This window comes from Phaethon aethereus (assembly GCF_964289735.1).
Source record: "Phaethon aethereus genome assembly, chromosome: 1".
Lineage (NCBI taxonomy): Eukaryota > Metazoa > Chordata > Aves > Phaethontiformes > Phaethontidae > Phaethon > Phaethon aethereus.
The window spans coordinates 205179813-205202023 of record NC_138575.1 but is presented as its reverse complement, the minus strand read 5'-3'; the positions used below and the strand labels follow the sequence as shown (position 1 = coordinate 205202023).

The 22211-nt window shown below is 42.1% G+C and overlaps 1 protein-coding gene across 1 annotated transcript in view; it reads right to left on the bottom strand.

Annotated features, from left to right (window-relative positions):
• Positions 1–22211, bottom strand: part of GUCY1A2 (guanylate cyclase 1 soluble subunit alpha 2) — a gene marked incomplete at its 5' end in the record, with an annotated part of 158983 nt that overhangs the window by 69391 nt on the left and 67381 nt on the right. Inside the window, one exon of the mRNA XM_082011315.1 lies at positions 131–616. Coding sequence (XP_081867441.1) covers positions 131–616 — 486 coding nt within the window. The remainder of the gene's footprint in view (positions 1–130; positions 617–22211) is intronic.

Below are 22211 nucleotides of genomic sequence, written 5' to 3'. Positions count from 1 at the left end.
TTCATGTGAAACAAAAATATTGCCTTTCCATTTTTATAGGCAAGGTCTGTGATTTAGGAAGATGGCTACTGGGATTTTTTTCTACCTTTAGTTTCATTAGATTTTGTTAACTTAGGACTTGAGCTATTACCTTGTAGATGTCCAGGAATCCACACTGATGGTCAAACCGCGTGTAGAGTTCATTCAGCATGCTGATGACCTGCATGGGCGTGCACTGCGCACAGATGGCAGTGAAGCCAACAATGTCCGAGAAGAGCATGGTGACATCATCAAACTTCCTGGCTTGAACCTGCTGCCCCTGCCACAGCTGCTGAGCCACTTCTTCAGGGAAAATAGAAATAAGGAGATCTACTGTTTTCTTTTTCTCCTCTTCCAGGGCTTGGTGTGTGCATTCTAGCGTTGCCTTCAACTTATCCATTCGTTTTTTCAAGCCATCCTGTGCCTTTGCTTGCTCCCCAACCAATATGACATCACGAGTAGCATCATGGATAGGTATGTCCGAAAGATGGAGGCCTCGGCCCATCAATTCATCCAGCTTGTCCACACAGGGGGAACCCAGAAACAAAATTGAATTTGATTCTGGCACATGAATCATTTGTCCTTTAATTTCCATCACCTGCAAAATAAACATAGAGTTTATAAAAGGAAAAATTAGCTGATAAATGTGGATCCCCATTTCACTTGCTTTTCAATTAAAATGATAAACATAAACTGTAACCTTTTATACAGAAGCCTCTTACACTCACCTATTCAAGTAATGAGACTCACATAGTCTACTCACCAGTGTGCTTCAGAAAACAGCCTATACTGACACAAAAGTACTCCCAATTCAATTGTTGGATTCTATTTCAATCCAACCAAATAAGAAAGCAACCACAATAACACATATTTCTCAGAATGATGTGTAAATAATGCTTCTAAATTTTGCTCCTGGAATGTACCTGGTCTTAAAAGTAAATTCCAGAGTAGCTCCTTCTCTGTTACTTAGCTACAGATTATAAAAAGCACAAAATTAAAGGAAAATGACAACTATCTGAAAGCAGGATAGTGAAATAGTGAGGTAACTTCCATTCTTTTTCAGCAAAATAGCTACTAAGACAATGTGGCCACGTTACAGAGGAATCACGTGAGAAAGAACTCCATAAAATAATGAATGGCATGGAAAAAGTGTACCAGTGCTCCTATTTCCTATTTGCCTTCTCATACTTGCAGCAGAGTTGAAGGCTGACATTCTGTTAGAGTCTGCAGACTTCTTGGTGATACAGATTCACGTAATTTGTATTTGCAGAATAGAAGAAGGAACAATAGGAAAGGAGTAGCAGGTGGTTCATCACACTGGCTTATAGATTTCGCATTTGCCTGTCAAATGGCTAGATGTTTTCAGTGCTGTGCAGTGGTTGATACCAGCGAGGTCCTGCCTTGTTACATCCTGCTCCACGATGGCAATCGAGCACAAAACTACTAGATTGAAATGGACATTGAAAACCAACTGTAATGATATATTTGACATTTCGGGCTACGGACATTCTAATTTTACAAAAGTAACTGCCAATCACTGTAAAGGGATATTTCTCACCTGAATATAGTATTTAAAAAACAAAAAAACCCCGAACAAACAGAAAACTAAGATGAATATGTTTTGTTTAAGCAGAAAATAATTAAATCAGATAAACAGGATCTCTTTGTAAATACAGCTTGCCATAGTCTCTGACATAAAAAACAATCACAGTTACTGTTTGCATTCCAGGACTGCACAAAGATCAGGGTAATACTGTGCTAGGTGATCTAAAAAAACCACAATCCTTACCGCAAGGATCTCATAGTCAAAACAGGCAAAAGACACAAACCTTGTGCATCTAAGCATAGTGTTAGGCACCATAATGCCTTAAATCTGTATTTTTCTATTCCACACAATCCACTGAAATAAAAAGGTCTCCTCCAGTCACGCTGGCTTTCATTGTGTAGGCACTCCCTCAGTCTCACATGATTCACTTTATCATTTAATCCTCCTTCCATCCATAATCCTCCCAAGCAAAATACAAAAACTTCAACCAGGGAATCCAGAGGTGTCTGTAATAATGATGTGATTTAAGTGTCCAGAGGCCTGGAAGCTCCTGCTGAGCTGACAGCTACCCCTACATGGTACTTTCCATGTTTGGGGGAGATGTTGGGAAGCTCCTCTTTCTATTAGGGATTTTTTACATCAGATAATATGCTGGCATCGCAGATCCCACTGTCAATGTGGGGACTGAGCCTATCCTGTCCCCATGCCCCTCTGCCTCCATACCCCACCCTGCCAGCAACCCAACAGGTGTAATTGCTGCTGTCAGCCTGGGAACTCAGCAAATGAAAGTAATTAAAATTGTCAGTTTTCCTAATTTCTATTCCTGCACACCTACTAATATTTACATTTCTAAGCATTGTTTCCTCAGGTTCATTCTGGCACAGCCATGTCTGTGAGAAAGCCTGTCAACTCCCTAGATGGGAGGATTTAATGCTCCAAAATTAATTGTGTGTTTTAATTTTTAAAACATATGGCTCCCTGCTCAAAATATAAGGGAAATAGGTGCTTTCTTCATACGTGCAGCCTCACACTTTCAAATGACACATACAAAATTGTTTTAACTCTGAAGTACGAATTGCCAAATGTGAAATGTGTGGCATTTCTTAATTCTTCTTATTTCGTTCCCCTTTGCCAGAGAGTTTTTCTGTTTTCCATTCCTAGAACTTCACAGGTGTGCAAAATAAACGTATCTCATATTATCACTTCTGTCTTCCACCTCCAGGTGAAAATAGGTGTAAGTGCAGGAGGAGAGAGTGTGACCACAGACCCCGGCTGAGCCAGCCTGGCCTGGGGTGGGATGCTTGTCAGCGAGGCGGCTGGCTCGGAGCCGTGTTTCTTCTGTGAACCTGCTGTGAGACTGGAAGAAAATTAATGCACCCCTCTGTGCTCCTGCTTCACCTTTGTCAATTTGAGGTGTTAAACTCTGATGCAATCTCTGTCCGTGTGAATATACTGTGCCAGCCCTCCCCGGGTGGATCCTTCTCAGGCAACACTGATCAAGTGACTAATGTACTAAACGAGCACTCTGGAGTCTTCTCCTCTGCTTCTGGGTAACCCCAGGCAAATGATCAACTCTGAGTGCTTATTTGGCCTTTCAGCACAGCCGGAGCAATGATACTAAGCACCATAACACACTCCGAGATTCACGTGTGAGAAGCAATAGAAGACACAGACAATCTTGTAAAAAGCCTAATAATAACCTGTTCTTCTGCCCAAGCGAGCTGACCCCCTGCTTCAACAAGGCTGAGGGTTTCTAGAGCATTTTCAGAAACCTTTCGCAAAGATATTCTCCCTACACAACTGCTTGGTTTCCTGAAAGTGTCAAAGGTTTGGTGCTTTTTTGGCTTTATCCTATGAATATTATTATCATTTGCTCTGCTTGACAGGAATTGCTGATTTTCCCGTCACTCCTTTCATGTTGTATTAGTGATTCTGATGTCCTGCTCTCTCTTTATGACTGAGGGGTTTTTTTAGAAACTGGCCTGCTAGTCTCTTCAAGTTGCCAAATCAGGTAACTGGACAGCAGAAACAAAGCTGCTTTCTCCCTCAGCTTGCCTGGGGAAAAACACTCGGGTCTTGTAAAACACAACAGTAGAGAAGAGCGAAGACTGCATGACTCTTCTCAGCTTTTACAAAGTCCTTTCCATTCCAAAGAAGTTTCTGAGATGATTCACACTCTTTCTAGAGGACTTTGGTCTGCAACTGTGATCCAGCATAACCTCCACCTCTTTTCTTTGGACTCTCTTGCCTTATACACTTCTCTGTACCTTAACATATAGCTGAATGAAATGGGACATCAGATTTGCCTGAAGCTTGCCATAGCAAGTCCCACTTCTGGGCTTCTCCCCAGAGCTGGACTGCTTTACACCTGGACCATAAGACTACGCGCAATCAGGATTACATCATCTATCTTTCTTGTAAGCAGGGAAAGATTGAAACCCTTCTGCCACCAGTTGTATTTCATTACTGCTACATTTCATTGCTTTCCTGACTCTTTAATTATATTCTTACCAAATAAAATCAGAATAATTCCACTATTTTCAGGAGACATTCTCCTGATCTACAGTTATAAGAGAACATTTTGAAATGAGCAATTACACGTCATGTTTTATGGGATTACGTTGCTGTGAAATGATGGTGCAGCCTAAGTAGCTCTAGGATGAAAACCAAAAAACCTATTGCTGAATTTTACTTCCACCGCAAACTCACTGCAAAGAAAGGGCAGCAAACAGAAGAGGCCCTGCTTCTGAGGAACTCCTTCAGCCTCTCTCCCCAAAGACCTACCCAGCGAATACTGACAGACTCTAAAGCTGCTGTTTGAGAACATCAGAGAGTCTCCTACTGTGCTGTACACCAACAGCTACTTCATCAGGTACACAATATCCAGCACTCTGCTTGCTCTGGATGCATGCCACCCTAGGATTAAGTATGGATCAAAAGCTTATGAATCAAATGCCAAGTCCACTGCCTAGTTTTTAAGGAAAAGCATTGGGAAAAGCCTCATTTGTTGCACTGATGGAAGACTATACTTCTCTGTAGAGAGACGGGTGTTTAGCACAGTGACTGAGAGAAGGTGTACACACCTTCTGGAAAATATTAAAGGAAATATGAGGCAGTATTTTCTGAGAAACAATTTCGGGTTTTAAAAATAATCTTCTTCATCATTAGGCCAGGCCATGTATTCTGCAGCCTCTGCAATCCACAAATTTTACTGGAGCTGGTGCTTTGACTTTGACCAGTACATAATCCCTCACAAACTGTGAATATAGCCTTCTTTTTCGGGGGAGAGAGGGACTGTTATTAGAGTAGGTTAGGAAACTTGCAGTGCTAGGCAACACTTTTATAAACAGTTACAGGTGCATGCTTGACTTCATACAATGAACAATTTCAATGAGAATAAACATGAACAATTTCAATGAGAATAAACGAAGTTGCTTCTTTAACAGGCCCATAATTATTTAGAGAACTGGGAAGGTTGGGGGAAAATCAGCTTATGACAAATCAACCTGGACACCACCATCACTTCAAGGTACAAAGAAAATAGCATAAACTCAGAAAAAAAAAGCATCACTGCACACTGAGGATGAGAGTACAGGGTGACGTACAGGGTGACTTGGTGAAAAGTGAGCCAGCTGCTAGACTAAATTTTAAAACATCTGGATTCACTTTTCTGAATGTCCTGTAGGATACACAGCCGTGTCTCAGGGGCATTCACAGCAAGATATTCCCAAGTATTTGAGCGGTTAGGGGCTTAGGGGATTTTGTGAGCACTGGACAAGGCAACAGGATGCTTCCAGAAAGAAATGTAATGACTCTGCTTGTCATGTTTCCAGGTAACATGCTTAGAAGGGCTGCAAGTATGGTGGAAGACACTGGAATTAAAAAAAAAAAAAAGTCTTAAACTGGAGAAATGGGCTAAAACCAGAATTCAACAACAAGGACAATGAATATGTTTAGGCAGAAATAAGTGAATGCAAAAAGTACAGGCAGGCTAACAGTTCCGAAGATGATGGCCCGGAATCTACAGAGTGGAACAGATGAATGTAAGCCAAGTCATGTTGTTATTTAGAAAGAAAACACTATACAGGACTATGTAAACAAGAATATCACTTGTGCAACACAGGAACTAATCCTGCTCGGACCACCAGTGTTCAGGCCTCAGATGGGCAAATCTGTTCCTGTTTGGTATAACAAGGAGGTGGATCAGCTGGAGAGTCTGGTGAAGAGCAATGAATGTGATGAAAGGTCTAGAAACCAAGACCTACAAAAAAATTTGAAGAAAATTGACAGTTTACCGCAAAGAAGAAAAATCTCAGGATGGGGATATGACACTCTGCCTGTACACTAAGAGCGGATGCAAAGATATCAGACTGTTCTACAAATCCAGTGGGAAAAGCTTTGCAGAAAAGGACCTGAGTGTCCTGGTGGACACCAAGTTGAACATGAGCCAGCAATGGGCCCTTGTGCCAAAGGCTAACAGTACTCTGGGCTCCATTAAGAGCAATGCTGCTGCAGGTTGAGGGAGGTGATCCTTCCCCCTCTACTCAGCCTTGGTGAGGCCACACCTGGAGTGCTGTGTCCAGTGCTGGGCTCCTCAGTGCAAGAGAGACATGGACACACTGGAGTGCAGCCAGTGAAGGGCCACAAAGATGGTTAAGGGACTGGGGCATCTCTCCTATAAGGAAAGGCTGAGAGCTGGGACTGTTTAGCCTAGAGATGAGAAGGGTCAGGGCGATCTTATCTATGTATATAAACACCTGAAGGGAGGGTGCAAAGATGACAGAGAGAGGCTTTTTTCAGTGGTTGTGGCGGACTGACGCACGGACTTTGTCTTAAACATTTCTTGGTGCAGAGGCCTGCAGAGCAGAGCCACGGCGCAGGCACAGCGGTAAATACGGCACTTGTCGAGGGCACCCAACAACCAACGACACCCCCAAGCATGCGAGACACAACACGGTCATCGTGTGGGCGCTAAGGACGTGTCGTTTCCTTGGGCAACTGGAGTGAAAAGGCGGGACTAAAAGGTGGTGTTCACAGGGGCTGGGCGAGACCTCCACCACCAAGGAACAAGAAGAATCAAGAGGATCAATGGGACACTGCTGGCTCCACCGGTGGTGATACCTTCTTTGTCTCTCTCTCTCTCCCCCCCGCCCCTCCTCCTTTTGTCAAATTGTGAAAGACAGGACTTGTTCATCTAGTTGACTTGTTCAGTTAGAATAGTTGCCATTGAGTTGTTCCATGTAACCTCATGTCTTGCATTTTGTATTATTAAATTGTTAAATTGGTTGGCTGGTGTCATTTCACCTTAATTCAGTCCAGGGGGATCACGAACTTGGTCGCTGGTCTCAAGGGGAGGGAGGTCGTCCTAAATGACTCCTTTCGGGCCGCAACACATAGTGAGCGGTGGTCAGTGAGTGACAGTAGCCCTGGGGAAGACGTGTAAAGGTGAATTGCATGCCCTCCCATGTGAAAGCAAAGCGATCTCTATCTGCTTTTTGCAAGGGAACTGTAAAAAACATGTCCTTAACATCAATGGTTGCTAAAATATGGTGAGCTTGCTCCTGTATAGTTACAGTTAGTTCAGCTATATTAGGTACAGCAGCCGTTAATGGGCCTGGACTGGTGTTCAGGCGCCGATAATCATAATCAGTTGTCAATTGCCACTTCCCATTTGGTTTGGGGACCGGCCACACAGGGGAGTTATGAGGTGAGTGAGTGGGGACAATTACCCCTTGTTCCCATAATTCAGCAATTACAGGGCTAATTCCCTCCCTTGCTCCTAATGGCAGGGTGTAGGGCTTGACATTGACTTTCTTTGAAAAAGGGAGTGTGGGTGCTGACTGAAGCAGTCTCACTGAGGCTGTGGGGAGTCCGAACACCCACTCTTTTCCGACTGAATCTACCCAGGCGCGACCTTTAAGTAAATTGAGCCCCACAATGTGTTTGTTGGTAAATCTCCCAATATCATTGTGGTCTCAACAGGCGATTTGTCTCCTGGCAACCAGCGTTTAACTCGAGCTGTTCGTTGTGGTTTAGAGTTGCCGAAGACATCAGTAACCCAGATTGGCTTCTTATCTGCGACTATGCCGCTTTCATTGGCAACATCTGTCCGGAGAGCTGATATTTGGGCTTCAGGTCTACTAAGAAAGTAACCAGAGTTTTAAAGGGCCCCAGCAGGAAGGTTATATCAACAAGTCTCTTTTACTGTTTTCTGTGAGTCTTAAGTGTGCCCACCAGCCATCCTCTGGCTCACTTAAAGTGGACGGTGTGGGGGGGTTTCCCGACTCTGGGGTCTTTAAATCAATCAAATCAGTCTCACAGGGTGCAGATGGGGTTACCGTTCCGGATTCTTGGGATAAGGAAGAAGGATCTTTGCGGTTTGAGGGGATGGGATTCCCTTTATTCTGTCCCAGCTTTTCACCACACTTTCCAGGTTGGAAATGGGTAACCTGTCCATTATTTCTCTGGGAATGCCCTTTGAAATGCCCTCTGCCCATAATAACTGTTTTTTAGTGCCTGGTACCCATACCAGTTTCTCATGATGTGGGGGTCATGATAGTTTAAGTTTCCTCCCACTTTCTTCGACTCTCCTTATCTCTGCCCTATGCTTTGTTTCCCCCTGGACAGTGAATCCCATGCGTCTTCCGTAATTAATTAGCTCTTGTGCCACTTCCCCCCAGGTCGTTTTGGGGAGCGCTTCCCCTTCGCCTCGGTTGGGGAGTTCGCAACCGTCTTGTAGCTGAACAGCATACAGTTTTAAAGCATCGGGAAGTCCCCTGATTAGGGGATGAAACCTCTGGGGTCTGCCACACACTGCATGAGGGAAAGCTGTTGTGGAAGCAGCAAGCGGTCATGCATTAATTTGGAGTCAGGCAGCTTTCTGCATGCTTTCCAAAATGTGACTCGCCATGAGTGTTTTGATAGGAAAAGGGTTCCCTCTCTCCATTGGGTCTAATCCTGCCCAGTAAGCCACCCTCTGGGTCAAGGACCAGGGTTCTCGGTGATCATTAGTAGTTAAGAAAACCCCAGGTCCCCAATATCCTCTAGCCTCATCTTTGCTCAACAGAATGCGATCTCCCTCAGTAAGGGACACTCTCCAGACATACTTGGTTTCAGATTCTCGGGGGCCCCGAGAGTATCTTTCCTGTATTTTGACCAAGTCTGTAGAAGAAAAGGGGATGGTATGTGTTGCTGGACACCCCCCTGACCAGTATCAACGGTTTCAGTTTTGATCAAGGGTCTCATCACCACTTCCTCATCTCTAGGATAAAAGACGTTCCTACTTTCCTCTAGTTCTTTAACCGGATATATAGTTTTCAGGTCAGATGCCTGTTTTTCTCCTAATTTTGCCAAACTCAAAAATCCCAGTTCGCTCTCCACATCTGAGCCCATTTCTCTCCTATTGCGAAACACCTGTCTGTTTTCTTGCAATTCAGACCGTAAGATTCTCTCTCGGTCTAGTGAATCTGACAAAATTGCGTGAAGCCACTGAGTAGTGCAAAGCCAGCTCACTGCTGAGCGTAGCAAGTCTCTGATCTGCTCTTGCAAGGACTCAATTGTCTCTTTGTCTGCTTGTTTTGACTCCGGAGCAGCGATTAGTGCTGCCCCCTTCATCAGATCCTCAAATCGATATGGACAACAACTGTCACACAATGCAAAAGTAGTACTCCAAAGTCTTCGGCCTACTCAGGGTTCATCTACCCAGTGTGGATGTCTATAACAAGATCTTCCATCTCTCTCTCCTGTCAGGCACTTCCCAAGGAAGGGGCTGTGCTAAGGGCTCTGGTCCCTTCTGGTTGGTTCTGTTTCGCAAGGGGATCCCATCCATGATGTCAATTAAGATGTCATGGTCCGAAAGGAGCTGTTTAGGACAACCTCCCTCCCCTTGAGACCAACAACCAAGTTTGTGATCCCCCTGGACTGAAGTAAGGTCAAACGACACCAGCCAACCAATTTAACAACTTAATGATACAAAATGCAAGGCATGAGGTTCCATGGAATAACTCAATAGCAACTATTCTAACTGAACAATTCAACTAGACGAACAAGTCCTATGCAACACGTCTTCCCCAGGGATACTGTCACTCACCGACCATCGCTCAGTATGTGCTGGCACAAGAACTTACTCAAATCACTCGCAAAGAAGGAGTCAAAGTATATCAGTATATTGATGATATACTGATTGGTGGCTCTGATGTCGCTGCTGTAGGACAAACCCAATCTGAAATAATTGATCATTTGGAAAATTTAGGACTCCAAATCCCAACAGAAAAGGTAACAGCTTCCCTCTTCTGAAGTGAAATTCCTAGGCATTTGGTGGAGGGGAGGAACAATATGTATTCACCCTGAGACTTTAACTACCCCTGAACAAGTGAAAATTCCTGGAAACAAGAAGGAGTTACAACATGCCCTAGGTCTGTTGGTATTTTGGAGAAAACACATTCCAGATTTTTCCATCATAGCACAGCCCTTGTATGATTTGACATGCAGAAAAGCTGCCTGGGACTGGACCCCTGTTCAAGAGGAAGCCTTAAAATTGTTAATTTTTGAGGCTGGAGTACATCAGGCTTTAGAGCCAATACACCAAACAGATCCATTTCATATTGAGCGGGGTTTTGCAATCCATGGATTATCTACACATATGTGGCAACGTGGACCTCATGGTCCGACTCGTCCCATTGGATTTTATTCAGGCAGTTTTAAAGATGCAGAAAAGTGATATTTAACTTGGGAGAAAGGCATTTTTCTAGTTAACCTAGCCTTTCAAGAAGCTGAAAAAAATCATACGACTACAGTCATTTACTTTAAGAGGATCCTTTAAGGTTTTGAAACCGATACTAGCCAGAACCCCACCTCCTGTTGGAGTTGCACAGCAAGAAACAGTAAGGAAATGGTATGCACAGTTAGACCACTACTGTCATACACACCAGATAGAGGAAGGATTACCTAAGATGCTTCACATGGAGAGGGTGGTCAAGCATAGGAACAGGCTGCCTAGGGAGGTGGTGGAGTCACCATCACTGGAAGTGTTCAAAAACCATGTGGATGTGGCACTTCAGGACATGGTTTAGTGGACATGGTGGTGGTGGGTTGATGGTTAGACTTGATGATCTTAAAGGTCTTTTCCAACCTTAATGATTCTGTGATTCTGTGAAATACAGGATACGTCTTCTGATCACCCAGATCAGGAGCCTCCTCCTTCAGTTATAAAATCTGCTCCTCCTTTTGATTCCCAATTAAAGAATGTATGGTTCACTGATGCATCCTCTAAAAGAGAGGGTAAGGTATGGAAGTACCAAGCAGTAGCGCTGCATGTTGATTCAGGGAACCGGACAGTGACAGAAGGAGGGGGAAGTGCTCAGGTAGGAGAGTTGATAGGAGTTTGATAGGAGTTGAAAGGAGCCTCCTTTCAGGCTGCGAGAGTGGTGCCCAGAGACAGGACAAGAAGCAATGGGCACAAATTGAAACACAGGAGACTACCTCTGAACATCAGAAAACACTTTTTTTACTGAGGGTGACTGAGCACTGGCCCAGGTTGCCCAGGGAGTCTCCATCCTTGGACATGTTCAAAAGTGGTCTGGACATGGTCCTGGGCAGCTGGCTCTAGGTGGCCCTGCTTGAGCAGGGGGTTGAACCAGATCACCTGCAGCGGTCCCTTCCAAACTCAACCTTCTGTCACTGTGAAATGAACAAGAAGTAAATGGCTCAAATTGGAAAAAAATTAGTTTCATGTCAGATGTTCTTGTCTTCATAGGGACAGTGAAAATGGAAACATCAAGTGGTGAGGAGCTGGATTCTCCATTACTGGCGATTTCTGAGATCTACCAAAGGTGATCAGTCTTGCTGGGAAGCAGAGGGATGAACCAGTGACTTAACAGGTTGAAACAGGAAGGAGAGAGGTAGGAGGGTATCATTTTTTTTTCCAACAAAAACTACACAACATATTTCTGGGATAATTAATGTAGTGCAAGTGTGGATAGTGTGGAATTCTTTGCTTCGCTCAGTTTACAGCTAAACTAGTCACCACAGAAACAGGTGCTTCTAGAATAAAATTCGTGTGATCTATGTGAGACGTCTAAGTCGGGGTCGAATGAATCGTGTCCCATGTGTAGAAATACCTACCTTTCTCTGTTGTAAAGGGAGCACAAGGCTTGGACACAGGTGCCTACACTGGTCACATGAGTCTACGCCCTATCAGAATAAACTTACTTCACAGCTGTAAAGATATTCCTGTGTCTTTAAAGACACCTAAAAGCCATTATGTAAGTATATTGAGGGAAGTACAAGTACTCTATTGGTCTAACAGATTTCTATTTTAAATGCTCCAAATCTCAATTCAGTTAGTTAAACAAAAACTTGATATACCCACAAAGGTAACTCTGCTCTGTGGTTGGCTGACCACCAACACAGGCAGAATATGACTCTGACCTTAAGCAAAGAAAAAGGAACGGCTATTACAACCTCTCCAATACTCGAGCTCTGCTTGTAGAGTGGGATAAGCAAGAGTCACAGCCAGCAGAACTAACTGTGAAGAAAGATTTATGCAAATAAGAATAATTCATATTCAAATGAAGCCCTGACTCACTATCTTATTTGCAGACCAAAAAAAGCATCTAAATTCAGTATAAAAATCATAACAGAACACCAGCTTTCATTACACCTATGTTTTATTGAAAAAGCTAAGAGAGAGATATATAATCTCCACAGAAATAAATATTTTTCCAATGGATGCCTAATGGAATTGAATAAACTAGTCAGCTTTTGCTCAGCACAATTCAGGACATGCTCAGGTTCTTGCGGAGTATAACTCGCAGCCTTTGCTTACAAGTTTGGATTTCTAGCTCAATGCATTGTCAAAAGAACATTATTCCACACAGCAACAAAGTGACTGCTACAAATTTCTGGTTATTTATAGAAATCCCTGGGGTGTTACATAATGTGTAACAGTCTCCAGGCCAAAGTGAGTAAATTTAACATTTGCTGTATGTCATAGATACCTCGTGACCATAGAATGGCAGCACAAATATTGCAGGGAACCCACCTTTAGGAAATCCAAAACTTTGGTGGGAATACATTCATGCTCTATAATTTAGAGTGAGTAGTAATGGCAGAACCATTGAAATCCTTCAGTTGTAAACTTGGACCTCCAGAGCAATTTCGTGATACCAAAAGAATAAGTGTGGCAGATTAAAAGCAAACAAATTAGAGTTAGATAGGACCTTCTCCACATGAAGCATAGGTATGCATGGCAAATCAAAGCATGGAGCCATCTGTAAGCAAATGTGAAAGGGGAAGAGGTAAAGGAGATGGCTCTATCCTTTGCACATTAGTCTGTAAAGGCAACTAGATAAACAAAAGGAAATGGTGGATTACACCTGAAAAGATCACGATGATTTACAATTTCTGCTTTTGTGCTTCAAGAGACAGAAATTGCTTTTAAGATCGTACTCCAGACTGCTTCTTGGATAAATCCAAAATAAATTTAGCCCTGAGGCACAAAACTCATGGGAAAATGACTCCTTTGAAGGAACCCCTTTCCTCACAAGGTAGCAAAAAGCCACAACTCAACCCTATGTGTGCCTGAGTCAGTTCCCCTCATGGATGCTCCCAAGCAGAGGAGCGGGTGAACTCAACATGGCAGATGGGCACGGCAGCCTGACAAGGTGCTGGTGCCAGGCTGCATGGCACAAAGGAACAAAAGGCAGTGGCTAAAACAAGAGGAAGAAACTCACCAGTGATTCCCAGATTAATTTCAAAACGCCTTTTAAAGTCAACAGGCTGAGATGAGATTGGATTTTTTTTTTCATTAATAAATACCCTCATATACTTAAAAACAATCTGTCAGGGTCCTGAAGGCACCACTGGCCTGACTGCCCCTGCCCAATCCCCTGGGGCTCCCCCGCCGCTGCCCACTGCCCAGGATGCCATGTCAGCCCCTGGGGCTGTCAGTCCCTGCCCCAGCGATGCTGGACCAGCCTCCAGTTCTCACAGCCTGGCCATGCCCAGCCACAGGCCCCGCTCTGCCGGACCCACACGGCCAAAGCCCAGCCCAGTCCTGTCCTGTCCCCATCGCCATGGAGGTGCCGATGCCCGGGGCTGGGGCTGCCCCGCTCCTGGCTTGGGTGGCTGGGACAGGCCCTGGCTGCCAGGGAGTCCTGGCCCCCACTGCACCCCGACAGCATCCCAGAAAATATTTTATGTAAAACGCCTGTCACGGTTTGAGGAGCGTCTGGATGATGCTCGTAGTCACATGGTTTAGTTTTAGGTAGTCCTGTGAGAAACAGTGGGTTGGACATGATGATCCTTATGCGTCCCTTCCAACTTGAGATATTCTGTGATTCTATGATTCTGCGTTTTTCCTTTCACTGTAAAATCTATTTAATCCCTTAAAACTGCTTTTAGGTCGTATACACTTCAATTACCGTGGTAGATTTTTAGGTATCAAGAACATGTGTCTCTGTTGCTTTATTAAAAGCCAGGACACCCTATGCAGATACACAGCTATCCACCTTAACCCAACAACACAGAGTTACAAATTTACAGCATCAGTGTTAAAAAAATCTGATTGCATTGCCCAGGAGCAGAGCAGTGAAAACAATCTCCAGGGAAATGCCCGTTTGTTTAGCCTAAGATCTTCCTCTCCGATGCTCTGATTAGATTGCTTCCAGCAATCAGGTAGAGCTAGCCTGGCTTCTTCATGGACGGTGGGGTTTAGAAACTAGGATTTTTTCTCTCGGACCAGTACACAGCACCTGACGTTATGGACTGCAGGAGCCCCATGCAACTTCTCAGTGAGATTTATATTCTTGACATGAAGTTTAAAAGGGACAGGAGGATTACCTGCTCTGAGAAGCTGCAGATCCTGGGGAGATTGCAGCTTATGGGATATTTTACCATTTTCTCATATACCTTTGAGTCAGCCAAGTGGCTTTTTAAAAAAAATCCTGAAAAACAGCAGCCCTGCTGCTTGACAGGAACTGTGAGAACAGTGGTACAATAAACATGCTCCAAACAGGAGGTCCCCAAGACACACACTTGCATTAATTTTGCATTTCAACCAAAGCAAATGCATTTTTTGTACTTACGATCCCACCAGAGTTTGATTACAATGAATCAATTAAAATGTAAGGGAAACATGCCATATTTAATATTCTTTCTGTATTTATGTAAGACAAATGAAAGAGAATTACACTACATCTCCAGTGAATGTATGCTAAACATTACTTCTTATTTTAAGTCTTTCCTGGGAAAAATAAATGGATTGGTTTTTCTTTCCATTTTAGAACAGGGATGGAGAATGTAGCATTTGAGAAAGTCATTATATCTCTCTGAAATGTTGGTTCGTCAGTTCAAATGAAGCTCCATTAGCCTGATAAGGCAGTGAGGTGGAGTGTGACACAAATGTGCATTCAGTTTGCTAACTTCACAGAGGTAAAAATTATGCTTGTTACAATTAAGTTACCTGACATCATATGCCAAATTAATAGGTATAGGCCCTAATACAATACTTTTCATATCTTCTTCTGCACCTGCTAATATTTTAAGAATATTCACATGCATTATCTTTTATAATATAATTTATAATAGGCATTCCTTGACTTCCAAACATTTCTTCTGTGTGCGATGTACTTAGTCAAAAGAAAATCTTGTAAATCTTGTAGCAAAGTTAGAAGCCTCATATTTTGCTTTTGGTGGGGTGGGGGCAGAGGGAAGAAAGAATTTGTGAAAAAATGAAGCTGTCGTTTCATTCTTAACTCCTGGAGAGTACGTGCTCCTGCCCCAAAAGCAGATCCGAGGGTCTGTACCACAGCCCGGCCCCCAGCTGGACGCATGTTCCTGGGGGTAAGCTCAACACAGGTAATGGCGAGTCTCTGGCTCGCCACTGGCTTTAACAGTGGCCAGGCTGGTCCTTACCATGTCAGCCTTTACACAGACAGCTCTGAGCATGCTGAATTACAAGCTGAAAACTCCACTTCTGACTAGAAGACAATGTACCGTCATTAAGTACCTTTGTTTGCTCAACTGCATCTTTGAAGCCTTGTTTCTTTTTTCTTTTTTGGATATTATCTTACAAAGTAGCATAATTATTAGCACCCAGAGCAAGGTAACGCTCAGCAGAGTCCCAGCTGCCTGAGACGACCTGCTAGCAGAAAGTACTCTTAGTCATTCTGTGATATTACTTGCTAAATATTTTTTGTTCCCAGTTCCAGGTTAGTTTGTTTCTTTGTGGAAATCATTTTTATCAAAATGTAATTAAATGGTTAAATAAGAATATATGTTTATTCATGAGAACAGCAGGCAATGAGCAGCAGAAGCAGCTTTCCCCTTTGATCCGTGCAGAACATACATAGCAATCATTAGGAGATGTGACATTTCATCACCAACCTAGGTATCTTAAAATTCCTGTGATTAAAAGATCTCTTAGCCCATGCACTAAGTAACTTGCAGACATTTTTCTCCTTTAGGGCTTATATGCTCCAACTCTTTCGCTATTTCATCTTAAGTATATAAATCTGCCCCGCATTCCTGCCAGCACCACACCAAGGAAACTGATTAGATGTGGATCCTCTGTTGGTATTTTTACTTTGTTTTTCTCTTTATTACCCCATATATCAAGTACTTTTGCAGTTCTGATATATCATTAGAAGTTGATATTGAGATTAATCAATTCTGATCCCTTGGTACAGTATATATTTTCAGAAAAACAGGAGAAGAATTTTCTTCTTTTCCCAGTCCAATCATTCTTAAGTTAGATAGATATAATTAGAAAGAGCCAGTCTACCACTCACTGATGTCATTGTAAATATATCCAGCTGGTTTTAGTGGAAACTGTACCAGGTCTTTAAAATTAAATTTTCTGTATTTTTCTTAAAAAGGTTGAATTTCTTTCAGTATGTTCAACACAATACATTACAGCATTAGGACACTTTTCTTCCATAACTTTCTATTAACTACCATGTTTGACATGTACCAGTAAAAGACAATCTTCATGTAGTGTCTTAGGGGCCACGTTAAAGATCTGAATATGGGAAGAATGCATTTGGCCTGATTTAGCAGTCCCAGGTTAAGGAGGTCACTTTTAACAAAATCCACAATGTATTAATTTTACAACCCATCAAGAAATGAAGAGCAAACAAAAATACTAAAATGCCTTTAACCTAATTTTAAATAGAATATACATAGATTATGAGAGGGAACAGCCAGATGTAGTGAATATTCACATTTCTGTATGTGCCAAAATATCTGTTTAGCTTCCATTTTCTTCATTGCAATTAATTCATTTTTCCTTGAAATGGTAACAAAGGAAATTAAATTACTTAGGTGGAAGGTGGTATTTTAAAACCAGAACATGGTCTCTCTTGCCTTGATTATTCTAGCACAAACTGCAGAAAGCAGTTAGAGAAAGTTGCTTCTATGACCCAGGCTGACAACAAGAGAGAAAAATGAAGCTGTGCCCAAGGTCTTAGCTGCTCAGCATTGCTGCCTGGGAACCACCAAAGCCTGGAGGAAGGCTGGTCCTTCAAGTGCAAAGGTATGGAGCAAGTGTGAGTGTGGATGCAAATAGGAGACCCAGCTGTCACAGAGAAGAACAAGAGAAGAGAACGGTCTAAAAATGTTGAGAACTGCTGCCTTAGGAAGCTCCCCACTCATCTTGAGGATTTCTGTCCTTGGATACCTCAGGGGAGGTTTGCAAAACTGCTCAGTACTTGCCATGGGTAGGCCACAAGCAAGCCCAGCCCCAGAAACCACAGGACTGCCCTAGCACAGTGGTCTGCCTGGGCTGAAGCACCCTGCTGAGAAGCTGAAAATACTTGCTCAGGCACAGCATGATGCTAACAGGCTAGCTGGCTTTTGGGTCGGCGCCAGCTTACCCATGGCAGGCGAAGAGACCGAGCGGAGCTAAGAAAAAGCTGTCTGTACACACATCGACAGGACCAACTTCTTCCAATTTGTGCAAATACTGACCTTGTTATATTTGCAAAGGCAGTGGACAGTTGGCATGGCATGGACAAGCCAGGAAGGGGCTTTGACAAAAATTTTCCAGACATACCCAGGCTAGACGCAATGCTGTTGCTGCAAATGGAAGGGGCTGATGAGCCGCCCGCTCATCACCAGCACCACATCCAAAGGTGTAATTGTAGAAATACAGACCCCTAATGCTGTCCTTAGCTGTAATCTAGCAGTGCGTGTTTCGCGGTGTCATCAGCAAGCTTCCCCCAGGGGCTGTCCCCTCCTTTTCTCAGTCCCTGCTGGGGTTATTAAGGACCCTGCCTGACCCTTGGTTACAGGAGCAGGGGCTCCTCGATGCTTTTCCTTCAATAGCTCCTGAAAGAAAAAGGACGCTACCTAGAATCTCTCATGAAAAAGACACCATGAGAAGAGCTTAAAAGAAAACAGACTCTCTTTATGGAATTAGTTTGCCTTACTTCTTCCAGTTTTTAGCTGGAAATCTGCAGCCTTCTGTGCTGATGATTCACCGTAAGGCTAAGTTTTATTAAGCATCTATAGTACCTACTTCCTCTGACACATGTGTTTTCAATAGTTGCACTGCATTTTCATTATTTATTTAGGTTTTGCTTTACATGGCCTGTCATTGACTCATGTAAACTTACATCGTATAGACTTATTTCATTTATGTGCACAGATACACTCATAAATTTTCACCTCCTTCAGCACAAGTCATGATCTACTTGAATTCAACAAGCAATGAGGCCAATGTTGGGCCTCGTAATACACATTTTGGACTTAAATGGTTTTGCACTGATACCAGATATTGCTAGAGTGCTGTAGTACACTGTAGTATGTAGATTTTTCCTACACATTTACACTGTAAATCCCATCCTATCCTCTGAGCATTATCTGTTTATGTTTCATGGTACTCAAACTAGCACAGGCACAAAGAATAGAAATCTTTCCCTGGTTTTCAAATACAACTTGCAATATTTGGCTAGACATGGTGTCCTCCAGAATGTTTAATTTTTGTTATTTTATTATTGTTCATATGCCTTACTAAAGTATTAAGAGTCTATGCAGCACTTTAAGGAATATTAAATGTTATTGCATTATCAAGGTGATGATTCTATGAAATAAAATTCTAACCCTCAAAATGGCAATGGTTGATGTGCTGGGAATACAGAACATAGGACCTCAGTTTCTCACACATGATCATATGATTTATTTATAAAGTTAAAATAAGTAAAAATAAGCCAATTCTCCCAAATAATCTATTCTTGCACAGTATTCCATCAGAAGAATAATCATCAGAAAAGAGGGGACAATAAGATTTAACCGTTCTTAATCACACTGCAACAGTCTTTTGATTTAAAGCAATGGGATTATTCACAGATCAGTTGATTACTTTAAAAGGAGAAACTATTCTTGTACTCGCCAAGGAAATGAGAGAAAATGAAGATGATTACCCACCTTCAGGTAAGAAATGGCACAGAAAAGCACACCGATGACTGCCTATTTCTGTGTTAAGACACAAATTATTTCACAAGATCATACGTAACCTTTTGTTTAAAGAAGTTTTCCAGCTGCTCTAAAAATGCGTGGCTCTCTGGGAGGGGTGCTCCTGAGCTGTAGCAATGAAAAGGCATGATGTGAAGTCCTATGAAGTTAATGGGGAGGCTGTTTCTGACAGCAGCATACTCTACAACAGAGGGTCACCAATGAGTGCAAAATCCCTCCTTTCTCAAACGATCAAAATACATTCGTCTTTTATTGGAGGAAACAAAAGACTCTAGGTTATATCTACCAACATATACTACAAGTATACATTGTGTATACATCATTTATTATAATATTATAATACGAAACAGTCTGGCATAAACAACTCTCCGACTGTGATTTGTCAGTCGTAGCTAAACAGTGTAACTAGCCCTTTTCCCCAATTTCTTCCCATACATGTTTGTGGAAGGAAGTAACACCCTTTGCTCAACAGGCAAGAAAATAAGGCATTGTTTACCAGAGCTTATTTTGATTTATTAGTGGCTTGTGAAAAGACAGAAGAATGAAATCTCTTTCCTTTCTGCTTTGGTTGATGACCCCTCAGTCAATCGAATACACCTTTGTATTTCATACACAATAACCCAACTGAAATACGTGAAATGATCACAGATTACCAAGGCACTTCAATTACCTTTAAATCCCCAGAGTAAAAATCCTGACCTAGTGAAATAAACAGCTAAACAGCCAACTTTTCTATGTAGAGAATTCCATTGCAGCTTCTTCTCTATGCCATGAAATTATTTACTATTTGAACATTGATGACCATATATATGAAATAATACAGTCTGCTTATTGCAAAGGTTCACAACATCTTAATGCTTATATTTCACAAAAAAAAAAAAGCAGTTAACAGTTGAAGTCAACAGAGACATTAAATCAAAGCTTATTCTGTGAAAGCCTTCCAGAGATCAGCTTCCATATGCCCAAAGCTGTCTTGCTCACTTCACATCACCAAAAGCCTAAATTCTGCAGAGCTCAGAAAAATCTCAGACTTTCGTGCGTGTAAATCACCTAAGCCAGGAGAATTGTCTTGAATTCATACAAGAATAAATGACAAAACCATCACTGCCTCACAGTGCCTAAACTTTTAACCTGTTATATCAGGACATTCTTGTTACTCAAGTTAAAATTCCTGATTTTATATTAAAATCAGACCACACAAGAAATTAAAAATTTTAGAGATGCAAGATTGTTCCAAATATTTTAGTTTGTAACAGAATAAATCTTCCAGAAATAACTCTAACATTGAAGTTAATTAGTAAAACAACCTGCAAATTAATTCTTCTGGAGTGAGAATTGAAATTTGGCAACATACCTGAGAAATGTATTTTAAACTTCACTTTTTTTCATATTTGGTGACAGTTTCGTATACAAAGCTGTTGTAGCCAGACAGTTCCAACAATGCTGACTTTAGCAAGTCACCCTCAAGTACAGACTGCCCCTGAGATAAGATTTCTAGACCCTTAATATGTAGAGAAAACAGTATCAGTAGCTGGTCAAAAACACCCTGGCAAAATATCTTTTTGCATCAAGAAATGATGTTTCAAGGAAAGCAAAATATTTGATGGGCATATAGTAATTAAATCAGAGGATAAAACAAAATATGCATCCACATGTACTCAAATTCAAAACTCTCTAATTCCATCATGAGTATAAAGTGATGAAATATAAAATGAATGGCTTTACCTTTACTGAAACACTGTCAATCTTATTGTATGAAAGATACTATATTCTAAAATTTGTGTTTGTCTCAAAATTTTGAAAAAACAAGTTATAGTTGTAATTTCTGAAGAAAAAAAATTGCGACATGTCAGAATTCTCTCAGGTTAAGGAAGTTGAAGTTTTGATTATTTCTAATAAAGATAGGCAATTAAAAAGATCACATTGTCTCTATGAGGCACTATGCCCTGAGCTGTAATTAACAGAAAGTTTCCTCTTCAGCAGCTATAGTCAAAAAAACCTGGTAAGGTTGTATTACTTGAAGGCATATCTCTTACTACATACAGGCTAAGAAAATTGTATCTTCAGGAATATCGATACTATCAGATTGAAATTAGGTTCACATTCTAAATATTTTAATTAAATCTAGCTTTGTGATATTTAGGCCAACAAGAACAGAAATATCTCTTTCCTGATGCAGCACAGCAGACTTCTAAACATTCATCTCAGATGAATCCTGGGCATACCTTTCCACTGAATATTCTTTACCAAGCCTAGCTGGCATACTGCTAACAGAACTGGATTCGTTTGCTGTGGCTATATGATGCAACACCGAAGTGATTTCCCCCTCTTCATCTTCATTTTGACTGCTGTGCACCTACGCAGGTAACATCAGACTGTATTTTTCTTAGCCCAGCAAACGTTACATGCCACGCTTTCTCACACCGATGCTGCCGTGCTATTCCTCTGGTTCAAGAGCCAGTTCCAGGACCAGCCTGTCTCTGGCAAGACGTTCCAGCTTTACCCACTTTCTGACCAGCCAGGCTGGATTCCTGACACAGAAGTAATGATTCTCCTATGTTTATTCATACATCAACCTTGGAATACAAGGTATTCTTTTTAAAAAGAGGTTGACAACGTACTTTTGTACTGGCACTGTGATAACACTACAACTGCAGTACTAAATTTGCTGTATTAGATTAATCCATGGTCTTCCTCCCCTGCCCTCTGTCTGCAACACCAGACACCCCAGACTAAGTTGCTCAGGGCTGCTGATGTATTGTGTGGGTGAGGAGAGGTGCTTGGTTTTGTAGGGTTTATTTGGAGGTGGTTTTTGGGTTTGTTTGGGTTTGGTTTTTTGTTTTTCTTTCTGTTTTCTGCGAGCTATCTTGAGGAAGTCTAAAAAGCTGCTGCTTGAGGTGAGGAGGAAGAGATGAGGACCTCAAAATGACCTAGCTAGAAAGTCAAATGCGCCACTATGGGATGCTAATGACAAAGTCACACTGGGAGCTCTGAGACAGCAAAACCAGACCTTCTCTCCCAATTAAACAGCTTTGCTGTGAGAGGTTCTCAGCTTTGCTTCAATGCAGCTAATTTTTGGTGTTCTGTAATCTGGTTCTGATTTAGACACTAATTGCTTTCCCTTTCTTATAAAACCAGATGGAGAACTCTTCGATGGGATTACTGTTGTTAGTCT